Source organism: Ovis canadensis, chromosome 9, assembly GCF_042477335.2.
Source record: "Ovis canadensis isolate MfBH-ARS-UI-01 breed Bighorn chromosome 9, ARS-UI_OviCan_v2, whole genome shotgun sequence".
Classification (NCBI taxonomy): Eukaryota; Metazoa; Chordata; class Mammalia; order Artiodactyla; family Bovidae; genus Ovis; species Ovis canadensis.
Window position 1 is genome coordinate 69,321,515 of NC_091253.1, and position 13,870 is coordinate 69,335,384.

At 47.3% G+C, this 13,870-nt stretch overlaps 2 protein-coding genes across 2 annotated transcripts in view; both read left to right on the forward strand.

Moving 5' to 3' along the window:
• The window catches only part of SAMD12 (sterile alpha motif domain containing 12), a 527,507-nt gene extending 525,631 nt beyond the window's left edge, over positions 1 to 1,876 (forward strand). Inside the window, exons 6-7 of the transcript XR_011259240.1 lie at positions 689 to 805; positions 1,085 to 1,876. The gene's annotated coding sequence lies outside the window, so the exon portion shown is untranslated. The remainder of the gene's footprint in view (positions 1 to 688; positions 806 to 1,084) is intronic.
• A 3,994-nt stretch (positions 1,877 to 5,870) lies between these two features.
• The window catches only part of EXT1 (exostosin glycosyltransferase 1), a 325,916-nt gene continuing 317,916 nt past the window's right edge, over positions 5,871 to 13,870 (forward strand). Inside the window, exon 1 of the mRNA XM_069600354.1 lies at positions 5,871 to 8,550. Within this exon, the coding sequence (XP_069456455.1) occupies positions 7,589 to 8,550 (962 nt within the window). The 5' untranslated portion in view covers positions 5,871 to 7,588. The remainder of the gene's footprint in view (positions 8,551 to 13,870) is intronic.

Consider the following 13,870-nt stretch of genomic DNA (forward strand, 5'->3'; position numbering starts at 1 on the left):
TATCTGAGTAAAGTTGATTTACAGTGTTTTGTTAGTTTAAGGTGTACAGCAAAGTGATGCAGTTAAGTGTTAGTTGCTCAGTCGTGTCTGACTTTAACCCTGTGGACTGGAGCCTGCCAGGCTCCTCTGTCCATGGAATTCTCCAGGCAAGAATACTGGAGTGGGTTGCCATGCTCTCCTCCAGGGGATCTTCCGGACCAGGGATCAGATCTGCTTCTCTGCATTGCAGAATCTTTATCAACTGAGCCACCACATAGACATATATTCATCTTTTTTAGATTGTTTTCTTATATAGGTTATCACAGAATTTTGAGTAGAGTTCCCTATGTTATCCAGTAGGTCCCTGTTAGTTATATATCTTATATATATAACAGTGTGTGTTTTCATCCCAAGCTTCTGATTTATCCCTCTTAAGCATCTTATTTAAAGTGAGCCTGTTTGCCTTTCCTCATCTTAATCTATGCCATTTAATCATCCTCTGTGTTCTCTGTAGAACTATCTCAAATTGTCTTGCTTATTTATTTACTTGTTATTTTATTATCTCCCCCATTAGAAGGAGATCTGACACACTATTTTTATACTATAGATTTTGAGTGCCCAGCATAGGGCTTGCACATAAGATGGGCTTAATAACAGTTTCTTAAATTAGTGCCTATGAGATTTTTTTTTTGGATTGCCTGTCTTTCAGAAGGAGATCATTTAGACTCTGTAAAGGAAGCTGCAGTGTTGTGGCCAAGCCTTGTCATGGGGTCAGAAGATGAGGGTCAAATTCTAAATTCTCCACTTGAAAATCAACTGACTTTGGGTAAGTCATTGAACTGGCTTAATGGGTTACAACAAGGAGTGATTTTGTCTCATCGAAGTGTTTAGCGGTGTCTGGAGATGTTTTCGGTGTCCACTGAGGATGCAAGTGAGAGTGGGGTGTGCTCTTGGCACCTAATGGGTAGAGGCCAGGGATGTGGCTAAACATCCTATAGTGCACGGGCCAGCCCCCCACCTTATGCTCAAGAAAATAAAAACAGTGCCTCGGCTGAGAAAACCAGAACTAGAAAATTAGGATTAACACTCTCTTCCTAACTCACAGGGTCCTGACGACGCTCAAGCAAAATTCTTCTCATGAAATTGTCTTGTAAATGACAAAGGACTGTAGGCAAATGCCCTTAGTGTCTGGCACCGCACCTTACACGGAGGAGCTGGTTAATAAATATTGGCTCAAGGAACAAATGGAACAATGGATGAATTGGATGATTCCATGAAATGGATGATGGAATTGCATGGAGCCCCTTCCCAGAATTGAGTTTTTGTGCCCTCATTTGCAGCAGAGGATGAGGATAGTACTTGTGTCCTAAGAACCTTGGGAGGATCGCAGAGACGATGCGTACAAAGCACCTGGCTTGGGATTGACACATCTTTGCGAGAATTGTCCTTGTTTCACCTTTGGTTATTGTCCCCCCCCCTCCCCGCCCCCACAGAGTTCCTGCTTCCTCCCTCCTAAGTGATTCCCTTCCTCTACTCCCTTGGTTTACACAGAGCTGCCCTATCTGTTTCAATTAAAAGCCATCATCAAGTCCTACTCCGCATTTTTCTGATGAAACACCTGTTATTCAGAAACCACCTGCTCCTGGTTTCCCAGAGTTCAGAGACGGAACTGGAACCCAGGCTCCTGTTTCCTGGCTGGGAATCTCTCCACCATGTCCCTACTTTCCCTTGGCTCCTTCTGTTTTCTCACCTCCTACAACCAATCAGCACGTTCCCAGCAGAGTTTCCCAACCTTTCTGAGAGCTGGGAATGGTTACTGTTAGAAACCCCAGCACACATCACCAAAGCATTAAAATGTGCCCACGTCAAATAAAATCTGTGTATAACTTTATGAAAATTGGGTTGCCTTGGCAGTCGACTGAAAGTTACATTTTAGAAAATTTAAACACTTATTAATGTAAGTATTTAAGTTTGCTTTTTTACATTTTGAAGTCATTTTTTTTTTCTCCCTCCAGCAGATGTAATTATAGACCCTTGAAAGGCATTTGTGCCTTTGGTGCTTTACACATTATTAAAAAGGTCTTATTTACTTTTTTGTCCATTGGTGAGTTTCCCATCTTCCTTATTCCTGTTTGCTTATAATAGTCAATGACCATTCCAGAGTCTAGGAAGCATCTGGAAACTGTTGAGTACTTGGTGGGTGATATTTCATGTAGGTAATGCTGTTGACCTGCAAACATGATCTCATGCACTGGAGTCCATTTTTGTCCAAGAGTGTGACAGTCGACTCTTACGTTTGCCATAGGTATTGTGGACTGCAAAGGGCTTTCTCATATATTACTCATTTGTACAGTACTTGAGCACAATCTGTATTATGTTACAGTTTCTCTTGATTTTACCAATAAGAATCCAAAGCTTAGGGAGGAGAAGTGACTGACTCACTCAAAGTTATAAAGCAAGTGGCAGAACAAAGGTGAGAATTGCTATCTTCTGGGTTTCAAGTGTGCCATGAGCTTTTGGCCCTGGAAAAATTACTCCTGAAAGAGGAAATAAGCAAGGATTGAATCACTGGGATAGCTTTAGCTTTGTGTGAGTGCGCGCATGTGTGTGTGAGACTGAAACTAGCCTTGAATATTCTTTATTTGCCCTACAGATAGTGGAATCAAATTAATTAATTAGGTCAACAAATACTTATTAGTGATGGACCCTGTTGTAAGTGCTGGGGATATAGCAGTGAACTAAAAGAGCCTCACAGAGCTCACATTCTATATGCAACAGATAAATGATAAATTGACAAGACCATATATATTAATAGTACATGATGTCAATTAGTGTTAAGGATAAAAATTAAAGCAGTTGAGGGGATAGGAAATCTGGGTGGGAGGAGTTGCTGTGTTGTTCAGACAGGTCAAAGGTGGCTCATTTGTAAGGTGGCCTTGAGAAGAGACTTATAAGGGAGGAAGGATGTACCATGGATACCGGGGACAGACTAGCTGAGATGAACATGTGCGAAGGTCCTAAGATAGGGAGATGTTTGGCATGTATGAGAAACCACAAGGAAACCAGCCCAGCTGGAGAAGAGTGAGTAGACTGGGATGGAGGGAGAGAGTTATTGGCAGAAAATAAGGTGAAGACAGGTCTGGTGAGGAGGCATGGGGACAGTTAGGGAAGATCCTCCAGGACCTTATAGGGGCTTGTGAGGGCTTTGGCTGGGATTCTGAGGTAGGGTTTCCTTGAGGGCTCTGACCAGAGGAGTGACATGATCTGACATACACTGTTAAAGATGTTTGATGGACTGATTAGGTCATGGCATCTGGTCCCATCACTTCATGGGAAATAGATGGGGAAACAGTAGAAACAGTGTCAGACTTTATTTTTTGGGCTCCAAAATCACTGCAGGTGGTGATTGCAGCCATGAAATTAAAAGACGCTTACTCCTTGGAAGGAAAGTTATGACCAACCTAGACAGCATATTCAAAAGCAGAGACATTACTTTGCCAACAAAGGTCCGTCTAGTCAAGGCTATGGTTTTTCCAGTGGTCATGTATGGATGTGAGAGTTGGACTGTGAAGAAAGCTGAGCACTGAAGAACTGATGCTTTTGAACTGTGGTGTTGTAGAAGATTCTTGAGAGTCCCTTGGACTGCAAGGAGATCCAACCAATCCATCCTAAAGGAGATTGGTCCTGGGTGTTCATTGGAAGGACTGATGCTAAAGTTGAAACTCCAATATTTTGGCCACCTCATGCAAAGAGTTGACTCTTCGGAAAAGACCCTGATGCAGGGAGGGATTGAGGCAGGAGGATTAGGGGACGAAAGAGGATGAGATGGCTGGATGGCATCACCAACTCGATGTACGTGAGTTTGAGTAAACTCTGGGAGTTGGTGATGGACAGGGAAGCCTGGCGTGCTGCGATTCATGCGGTCACAAAGAGTCGGACACGACTGAGGGACTAAACTGAACTGAACTGAAGATATTCCTAGTTTGTAATATTTCCATCTCAGACAGGAGACTCAGACCTGCTTTGAGAGACCACGAGGGACACCTTTCTCTTCAAGCATGTTCAAATCCTGAGGTGAAGTTGAACTTTAGTGATTGATTCATCATTCAGATCAGTGACTGGGCTCCGCCAGAATACCAGAGCTACCTATGGCAGCCTTGGGGATTGAGGAATGAGTAACACAGGGTTCCTGCACTCAGGAAGCTCCTCTTACAGTGAAGAAATACAGACAACAAACACACAAACAAAGGATTTCAGCTATTGAGAAGGGCTGGGGAGAAAATAAAACCAAAGGAGATGGATGCAATGATGATGCCATCATAGAGGGCTACTTTAGATTCCAGTTGGCTTTTGAAATGAGGAACTTGAGCAAAAAGTGTTGCACATGTAGAGCAATTTATGGTATCCAGTTTCATAAAAAATATTATTATTCTGACTTTTTAAGCGAGAAGCTGATATTCCGTGAGATTAAACCACATGCCTGAGGCACTCGTAAATGACAGATCTGGGGGTCTGAATCCAAATTTTCTCTCATTTCCTGAACCAGAGTTTTCTCACAGTGTACACCACTATGGAATGTGACAGTAGGCCTGGGTAACCCTGGAGCGTGGGATGAAGGAATCCATAACGGTTAGGCAAGATGGGAAAAATGTGTCAAAGCAGAAAGAGACGCAAAAGAGCAAGGGCTGTAACTTGCTCCCACTAAGGTCACACAGGATGACTATCAGGATGTAGAGGAGCTGCAGTCCCCAAAGCCTCAATTCCACTGGGCTGAGAAAATCTCCAGCCTAATCTCAACAGAAGGGCCCTTGCCTTGCATGGATGCTCTCAGCAACCCGGGCTGGGGCGGGCCCCTGGTCACATGTGGTTTCAATCACTGCATTTATCTGCATCACTGTCATTGCATCTGGAAGATGACTGAAGCCTCATTTCTCTCCCAGGCCTGTCTGATTGTGCAGGGGGTGCACGTCAAATCTGGAAAAGCTATCTCATCTTTGGCAGGCCAGAGATAGGGCAAGACTTCAGAAAGGTACAGCAACATCCTACCAAGGCCCCTTCACCCCTTTATTAAAAACCAATCTGAAACAACAAATGTCTAAAATTTTCCACTTGATCATTTCACCCTGCCTCATTATAACCATGCCCTTTGTCCACACCCGCTGGAGGTTTTTTGTTTTTTTTTTTTTTTGCAGCCTTGGGGGAAGCTGGGATGTGTCTGTCCCTAGCTCTCAGTCCCTCCCATAATAAACAATCACTAAACAGCTTGCTGTCCTAGGCAACTGTTTGTCCCTTTTGGCCAGGCCCCTGTGACTTAGGTTGGGGAAGAGGGTGGGAGGTGCTCCCAGTAAAGCAGAATTTAGGTGTAAGGCCAAGGACTTGGCTTTGACCAGAAGCACTGTTTGGAAGCACATCTTTGCAGTCTTGGAGGATCTTTAGAGAGACTCTGGATCTTTATCTGATTTGTCCAGTGATGTGTCCCTGAGGGTAGGGGCTTATGGCTAGGGGAAGGAAGGAAGGACTAGCTGAAGGAAGCTTGTACTAATGGTGAAAAAGGTCATCTCCTGCCTCAAGTGTCTCATCTGCAGCTGGCCATTCTACCAGCCATCTATCCCTCAGAGACAGCTCCTTAAAAACCATTCCCCCTCCCCCGCAAAAGAGAGTAACATCACTTTCGGTACTGGGAGGAGCTTAAATCAACCGGGTTATTCTCGGCTATTAGAAGATCCTTCTTTTTTCCACGGTGTGATTGGATCTCTTGGAAGCTTTCTACAGAATAGACAAAGGGCTTTGGGAAGCTAGGAAAGGATGCGTGGAAAGTTACTGAGGATTTGGGATAGATGTCTTCTCTTAGTGCACAGCCAGACATGAAGAATTGAAACGATTCCTTTCGGTTGTAGTATTTCCTTTTCATTATCGGGGATTGGGGTGGTTCCTTGGGGGTAAGAAAAAAGAGATGGGCAATGCAGGAGACGCCGGAGATAATGGGTTCGATTCCTGGGTTGCGAAGATCCCCTGGAGGAAGGCATGGCAACCTGCTCCAGTATTCTTGCCTGGAGAATCCCATACAGAGGAGCCCGGCGGGTTACAGTCCATGGGGGTGGCAAAGAGTCGGACACGACTGAAGCGACACAGCACACATTTAGGGGATAAGGGACCTGTTTAAATGCTTTGTAGGAAGGAAAATTTGGGGCCCTCAGAGGGTGGAAGGTGGGCAGAGAGAGGTATCCTTCTGATCAGCGGTCGCTTTCTATGAAGTCTTTTTTTTTTTTTCCTTCTGCAGCCCAAGGGCTCGCCCCACTGCTCCACTTTTCTAGCATCCTTCTCCAGGAACCCGAACACTCCTCGCCGCCCGCTCAGGGAGGCGTTCCCGGCAAGCAGCCGAGGCGCAGGAATTCTCGAGGACGACCGGGGCAGCCGGAGCAGCGGGCCGGGGAAGCGCCCGCCGGTCCCCGCTTCCCCGGCCTCCGTGCGCCCGCAGGCGCCTCTGGGAGGCGCTGGTTTCCCGGCGCGGCGGCTGCAAGGTGGTGAGGCCCAGGCCGGGGTCCGGATCCCGGCGCGCCGAAGGACCGCGGACTCTCTCGGGGCAGCCCCGCGCTCCGCCCGCGGGGGCCTGGCCGAGGCGCCCCGGGGTCCCCGCGCCGCCCGCACCCCCAGCGCCGCGCCGGCGCCTCTGCCGGTGGCCGGGGGTTATGAATGGGCGCAGCGGAAGCACCGCCCCCCCCGGACGTGACGCTCGGCCAATGGCAGCGCGGGCTGCGTGGATGGATGAGGTCAGCGCTGTCGTGTCGGGAATGGAATGTGTAAGTGTAACATTCAGAACCGGGTAACATTCGGCGACCGAACGCGGCGGTCGGCAGCGATCGCGCGGGGGCCTTGGAAGCGCCGCTCGGGGCCGGCACTGCCCGCGGGGAGGACGCGCCGCCGCCGTCACCCAGCGCCGCCGCCGCAGCCTCCAGCCTTCTCCAGCCGGGCCGTCGCGCGTCCCGGGGGCCGGCCCGGCGAGCGCAGGAGTAAACACTGCCGGAGTCTTGGAGCTGCTGCAGAAGGGAATAAAGAGAGATGCAGGGATTTGTGAGGTTACGGCGCCCCAGCTGCAAGATGCACTAGCCGGCTGAACCCGGGGATCGGCTGACTTGTTGGAACTGGAGTGTTCTGCACGGGAGCCTGGATGAGTTGAAGTTGCTTTCCAGGGGCTCGTTTTCCACGCTGCCGAGAGGAATCCGAGAGGCAAGGAAATCACTTCGTCTTGCCATTGATTGGGCATTGGGAGCTTTTTTTCCTCCCCCCCTCTCTTTCTTTCCTCGGTCTTGTTGCATGCAAGAGAATTACAGTCCGCTGCTCGCCCGCCCTGGTGCGAGATATTCCGCCCCGCTCTCTCCCGTCCATTGTGCAACCCAAAGATGAAAGACCGAAGGGGAGAAAGTTAAAGAAATCGCCCACATGCGCTGGATCAGTCCACGGCTTGGGGAAAGGCATCCAGAGAAGGTGGGAGCGGAGAGTTTGAAGTCTTTACGGGCGGGAAGATGGCGGACTGGAGCTGAAAGTGTTGATTGGGAAACTTGGGTGATTCTTGTGTTTATTTACAATCCTCTTGACCCAGGCAGGACACATGCAGGCCAAAAAACGCTATTTCATCCTGCTCTCAGCTGGCTCTTGTCTCGCCCTTTTGTTTTATTTCGGAGGCTTGCAGTTTAGGGCATCGAGAAGCCACAGCCGGAGAGAAGAGCACAGCGGTCGGAATGGCTTGCACCACCCGAGTCCGGATCATTTCTGGCCCCGCTTCCCGGACGCTCTGCGCCCCTTCGTTCCCTGGGATCAATTGGAAAACGAGGATTCCAGTGTGCACGTTTCGCCCCGGCAGAAGCGAGAGGCCAACTCGAGCATCTACAAAGGCAAGAAGTGCCGCATGGAGTCCTGCTTCGATTTCACCCTTTGCAAGAAAAACGGCTTCAAAGTCTACGTCTACCCACAGCAAAAAGGGGAGAAAATCGCTGAAAGTTACCAAAACATTCTAGCGGCCATCGAGGGCTCCAGGTTCTATACCTCGGACCCCAGCCAGGCGTGCCTCTTTGTCCTGAGTCTGGACACTTTAGACCGAGACCAGTTGTCACCTCAGTATGTGCACAATTTGAGATCCAAAGTGCAGAGTCTCCACTTGTGGAACAACGGTAGGAATCATTTAATTTTTAATTTATATTCCGGCACTTGGCCTGACTACACCGAGGACGTGGGGTTTGACATCGGCCAGGCGATGCTGGCTAAGGCCAGCATCAGTACTGAAAACTTCCGACCCAACTTTGATGTTTCTATTCCCCTCTTTTCTAAGGATCATCCCAGGACAGGAGGGGAGAGGGGGTTTTTGAAGTTTAACACTATCCCTCCTCTCAGGAAGTACATGCTGGTCTTCAAGGGGAAGAGGTACCTGACAGGGATAGGGTCAGACACCAGGAATGCCTTATATCACGTCCATAACGGGGAGGACGTAGTGCTGCTCACCACCTGCAAGCATGGCAAAGACTGGCAGAAGCACAAGGATTCTCGCTGTGACCGGGACAACACCGAGTACGAGAAGTAAGTGACGGGCCTCAGAGGGTTAGCCCCGGGCCCTGCCCACCTGGGTCCTGCCCACCTGGGTCCAGGTGTGAGCTTGGGGAATGGGGGTGGGACAGGGGAGCCCCTCCGGTCCTCTTCCTCTTGCTCCAAGCCTGGGACCGAGCAGCCTGGTTCTCTGGTGTGTGGCTTGGAGCTGAAGACCCAGAGTTGGAGCTCCTCGGGCAAACAGAAAAGCCTGGAGCACTTTCTTGGGCCAAGTAGGTGACAGTGACTCCCTCTTGCTTGGAAAACCTTCAGGGTGATGTGTCTTCTATGAAAGGTGTGGGTTTGATCCAAGTTTGGAACCTGCGCTTCAACGGCGGAGCCAGGAGAGGGTTTGTGAGAGGTTATAGGGACCCCAGAGGCTCTGAATCCACCCAATCTAGGGACCTTCCACCCAAGATTGATGCTTTATTTGCTGTTCTCAGGAGGAGGGAGGGGAAGCTGCTTTCCCTGGGATTCTCCCACCCTCCAATTGTCATCTTTCCGTAAACCCTAAATGTGTGTTAGTAGTGAAAGTGCTCTAATTTTAGCTCCTAAACTTTCTGTGCCTGTCTCTTCCCTACTCCCAGATGGCATTGACTTTTATGAAGGGAGACTGTAAGCTGGTTAGGGCCTGTGATCTTGCACGCACGCATGCATGCATGCTTGCACTCATTCATGTGTGCTTGTTGGTGTGTATATATCCTGCCTCCCTCCCTGGGAGAAAGCTGTTTGTAAATCTGGGCCTCAGCTCTACTGCTGTAAACTCCAGTTGCTAATTTAGATTTCCTCTTCCCTTTTGTCTTTATCAATTTGCATGTAAATCGGAGACTGTTACTCTCTGAATGGGTGGTGAGATGCCTCCTCACCCTCTGGAGTGAAGCAAGTTTTGTCCAGTTGCTAAGTAACTGAGCTGGAGACTTTGTAGCCTTTCTCACTCTTGCTTTTCCTTCACAGTGATGGTAACTGAGACACTGGACTTGGGGGGGGGGGGGTCAAAACTAGTTTCCACCAATGGGCTTTAACTTGAGCTTGGAGGGTCCGTTTCCTGGTCGATGGGGTGGGAGCTCCAGTTACTCAACTTCTGTCTGGCTTTGAAAGAGTTAGTGAGCTCCTACGGTGCATTTCCACGTTACGCCAGTTAAAAACCAGAGCAGCCTTGTGCTACCCAAGGAAGCAAGGGGAACCTCTCCGCTAGTACAAGAGGAACTGGCAGAGGTTGGCGGATTTTGCAGTTGATTCATGAATTGCAGAATAGGGGGAACACTTCGCAGAACTGATTGGAACAGGAACGGAGGGGCATGGTGGGGAAAGGGCCCTGAAATGAAAGGTTTGATTGTTGTCTGTGGATTTCCTCAGACACTCAGGCCTCTTGTCGGAGAGATTGGAAGGGAAGTTCAAATCCTTCTGTACTTGATGTAGACAGTAAAGGAGAAGGGATCAAACACTGGGATTCCCCAACCCGCAGCACCTCTTGCCTTCAAGCATAAGCAAAGCCCGAGGCTGTAGGGTCAATTATGAATCTAAATTGTCCCCTGCTTCAGGGGCAGTTACCTGTGAATGTTGGGTGCAGCTGCCCTGGCTTCAATTTTTCTCACAAAAGAAACAAACTGTGGTTTGTAATGAACGCTTTGTTTACACGACATTTACATTGACCTATTCCTGTGGGTGCTTGTAAGAAAAAAATGCTCATAGCCTTTGAAGAATTTCTTTGTCTGGTTTATGGTGGAGTAACTCGAGATGAAGTCTTAACCTTTCAGTCTAAAGCAGTCTCACTGAATTTCGTAGAAAGATCATGATGGCCTTCATTCTTCTAAAGGAGCTGGACCTGAGATCTTACCTTAAGAAATTGGAATTGTACATTTATTTGGGAAACACCCTCCATCCGATACAACAATCATATCTGCTTTACCCTCCTAGGCCTCAAATGAATATTAAATGTCTACATTCTGTGCTGAAGCGTTTTTCTAGAGATTTTGGCAATGAGGGAAGGAGGGGTTCGTTCTCTAGAAACTTTTAATTTTTGCTCATTAAATGTCCCTAATTTTTGACCCCTTTGTGATTGCACCAAGAAATCTGACACCCACGCCCTTGTTTTGGTTTATTTTTAAGGCCGCAAGGGGTCAGGCCCTCAGGATTGAGTCTCCTTTGAAAAGTGGCATTTAGTGAGGAAGGCAAGTTGCCTCTTTCTCCTGAGCAGGGATTTCTTTCACAGCCACTTCTGGATTTTCTTCATTCCTCTTTTGCATACTTTCCAGCGCTAACCTCATTTCCTGGGATGGGATGGTGCTGTAGAACGTTTGTATTCATTGGCCTGGTTGACCTGGAGTTTTAACTCATTCCTCTCACTGAGTTATCTGGATGCTTTATCGTTGCGAAATGGTGTTTGCGAACATGATTTCCTATTGTGTTGACTTTGGAAGATCTGAAGATGAAGAATGAACTCTGATGTGGTGAGAATGCTCTCAAAGCAGGCAACCTGTCTTGTGCTCTGAAGTAAGCCCAACTACTGTACTTTGCTATTTATCCTGATGTTTTCTGGAAGTCAGCCGTGTATGTATCAAACACAGAACTCCTCCAATCAGATGCTAATCTCGTTCCAGCATTCTAGAGGAGGATGTTGCAGTTAGGTCTATAGAAATCATCTAAGTTCCACTTCTTATACTGCCTCATGGTGTGACTTCTGATTCATCATCTTGAACCTTAGTTTATCCTTTGGTAGAATGGGTTTTAGATGGTTCCAGAGCGCTCTATAAGCGTTCACTTGATAATGGCTTGTGAAAACAGAATCCGTTTTCATCTGCTTCTCTTTTTTTATTACCAAGTGTCTATGAAAATGCTTCAGTTTAATTTGCTGCCACAAGTAACTACATATAACTTTGCTCTAGAATTAGGGGAATGATAATTAGATTGAAAATTTACGGTCTCATGGCCAAGTTAGGATACCATAGAATATGTACAACTAAAAAAGTTGCTTTTAGTGAAATTTAGTCTTAAGTGACAATAAATATTTAGTTTCTTCATCTCACCGTTACTTTTGTGAAAAGCAGACATTTATTGCTAAAGGTATAGAAGAGCTATGTGGAATAAAGGGAAAGACTTTTCTCTTGTAATCGAGCAATAGTTGTGACCCAGACGTCTAGGATTATATTAGAACATCCATTTTTTATGACACTCATAATTAATTTTCATCAGTTACATATATTCACAGATGTAGATGACGGCGGCTAAAAGAAGTTGATGCGGTGATTACATGATTTGTAATGAGGCTTTAGAGAAATTCTGTTTTACATCTTTTGAGCTTCTTATGCATTCTTACAGAATGACCGTAGTTTTTGCATGAACTACGTAGTTCAGATCCCTTCAGAGGGCATTATTGTGAAACTTCAAATTTGGCTTTCTGAAATAGAAGAAAGAGAAGGAAATGAGAGGTGGCTTCTATCTTTGACCCCTCCAAGGAAAGCGGTGGAGAATATTTTAAGGTGCTCTTCTGGTAACAGGCAGGATTCTGGGCAGGCCTTTTGGACATCTTTTTCCTGTGTTTGTTGAAGCTCACAATCCTGGTATTTTTAAGGGTCCCGAGGTTAAGGGATCATTCGACTTCCAAACATCCTCCTTTTGCTGATGTGGAAACTGAGGGATAGACTGATGGATTTGCTTAAGGTCAGAAAACTGGTCCGTGGCAGGGATAGTCCTAGAGAGTAAACCTTTTTCTGACTTTCTCTCCCTTGACCTACAATAGTCTATCTTTAATTACAGACACACTTGAAAGCTTTCCAGCCACTGGAAGGTCCTTGTTGATGGTGTTTCTTATAGGATTTTTCTTGGACTCATTTGAGAAGCTGATAAAGACTTTGGACAAACTTTGTGGGAAAAAAAAAAGAAAGCACATACATGCATAATTTGTCATCTAGTTTTAGGAGTTGATGCACAGCCACTACTAAAGGGCATTGTCAGACTTGAGAACTTTTGCTCTCAGGCTTGCATTTTTCTTTTCATTGCCAACTAAGTTGGAGGTCCCTGGAGCTGTTGTGTCTAAGTAGGAGTTGTGGGAACCTTTCAGTTTGGCCTCAAGGAATTAATTCACTGAATGAGAAGCTGAATTCAGATGCATTCATGGCAAGCACAAAATGTGTACAAGTAAATGATGTGTTTATTACCCCTTTTCCCAAGCTGTGTTCCTAGACACCTGAGCAAGTTTGCGATCCATCAGGGAACCTTGGAGGAATGAAAGGTGGAAATTGTGCTTCTCAGGTTTTAAATGTAGAAGCACTCTTTCCCCCACAGGTGTACAGTGGCACCAACAACATTTCTAAAATAGACCACAAAATCACAGTTTTAAAATAAAGCTAAGGCCAGCCCTAGGCTAATCTTGAAGTTGGCAATTGTGTCTTCTTGAACTGAGGTTCTAAAACTTTCTCTAACACTTCCCCATTAGCCCCCGCCCCCCACCCCCACACGTTTCTCCATTCCTCTGAACTTGCTTTCTGGAGAGAGCCCAAGAACCTAATTTGTAAGGAATCCCTAAAGGTTGGGGTTCTGTGTGCTACTTCTAAGGACACTGCAGATTGATTGAGTCCAGTTCAACAAATGACAGTTGCCAGTAGAATCCTTGACCTAAGCCTGCAGAGAATGGCTTACTAGGAAGGCCCTGCCTGTGAGAGGCCACTGTTGGTCGTCCCCGTGACTGTGATATCAGCTTTAGATGGCACAGACTTGGCCAAAACGCATGTTCCCTTTGTTGGAAGGCCTGTGGATGTGCCTCCCCAGAACTGTGGCAATGAGACACCTGCTGCCAATGACCTTGAGTATGCTAAGGTCACACCAAAGGTTATGCTTGGTAGGGCCTGGCTCCTCTGCTCACGGGTGTCTCGGCAGGCCATGCTCCAGGTACATGAGCTGAGGCCTGCTCTGGTGAGGTGCATCGTAGGCTGCACAGCGTGTGGGTGCCTGAATGGGGGCAAGCCCAAGCTGTGTGGCTCCTCTCATTTCTCTGAAGCCTCCTGCTGCTCCCTCGTGACCGTCATTTTCCTGCCTCTTCAGAGGAACCTCTCTGGCTCAGTGGTCACCGGCTGCCCCAGACTCTGGAGTGTGTTTTTGCCTGGATGTGAACACAGGAGTTTGCATTTTCTTGAGCTCAACAACCATCTGGTTTTCCTTCAAAGCTCTTCTGCCCAGTGACCAGGTTCCTCTAATGTGCAAGGACCTCCTCACAATTGCATGGCGTTTGCCCGGTGCCTGACGTCAGGTTGCCTTTATGAGCGCCTTAAGCCTTTCAACCAGTGTCAAATCTCCATTTTACAGATAGGCCTCGAGA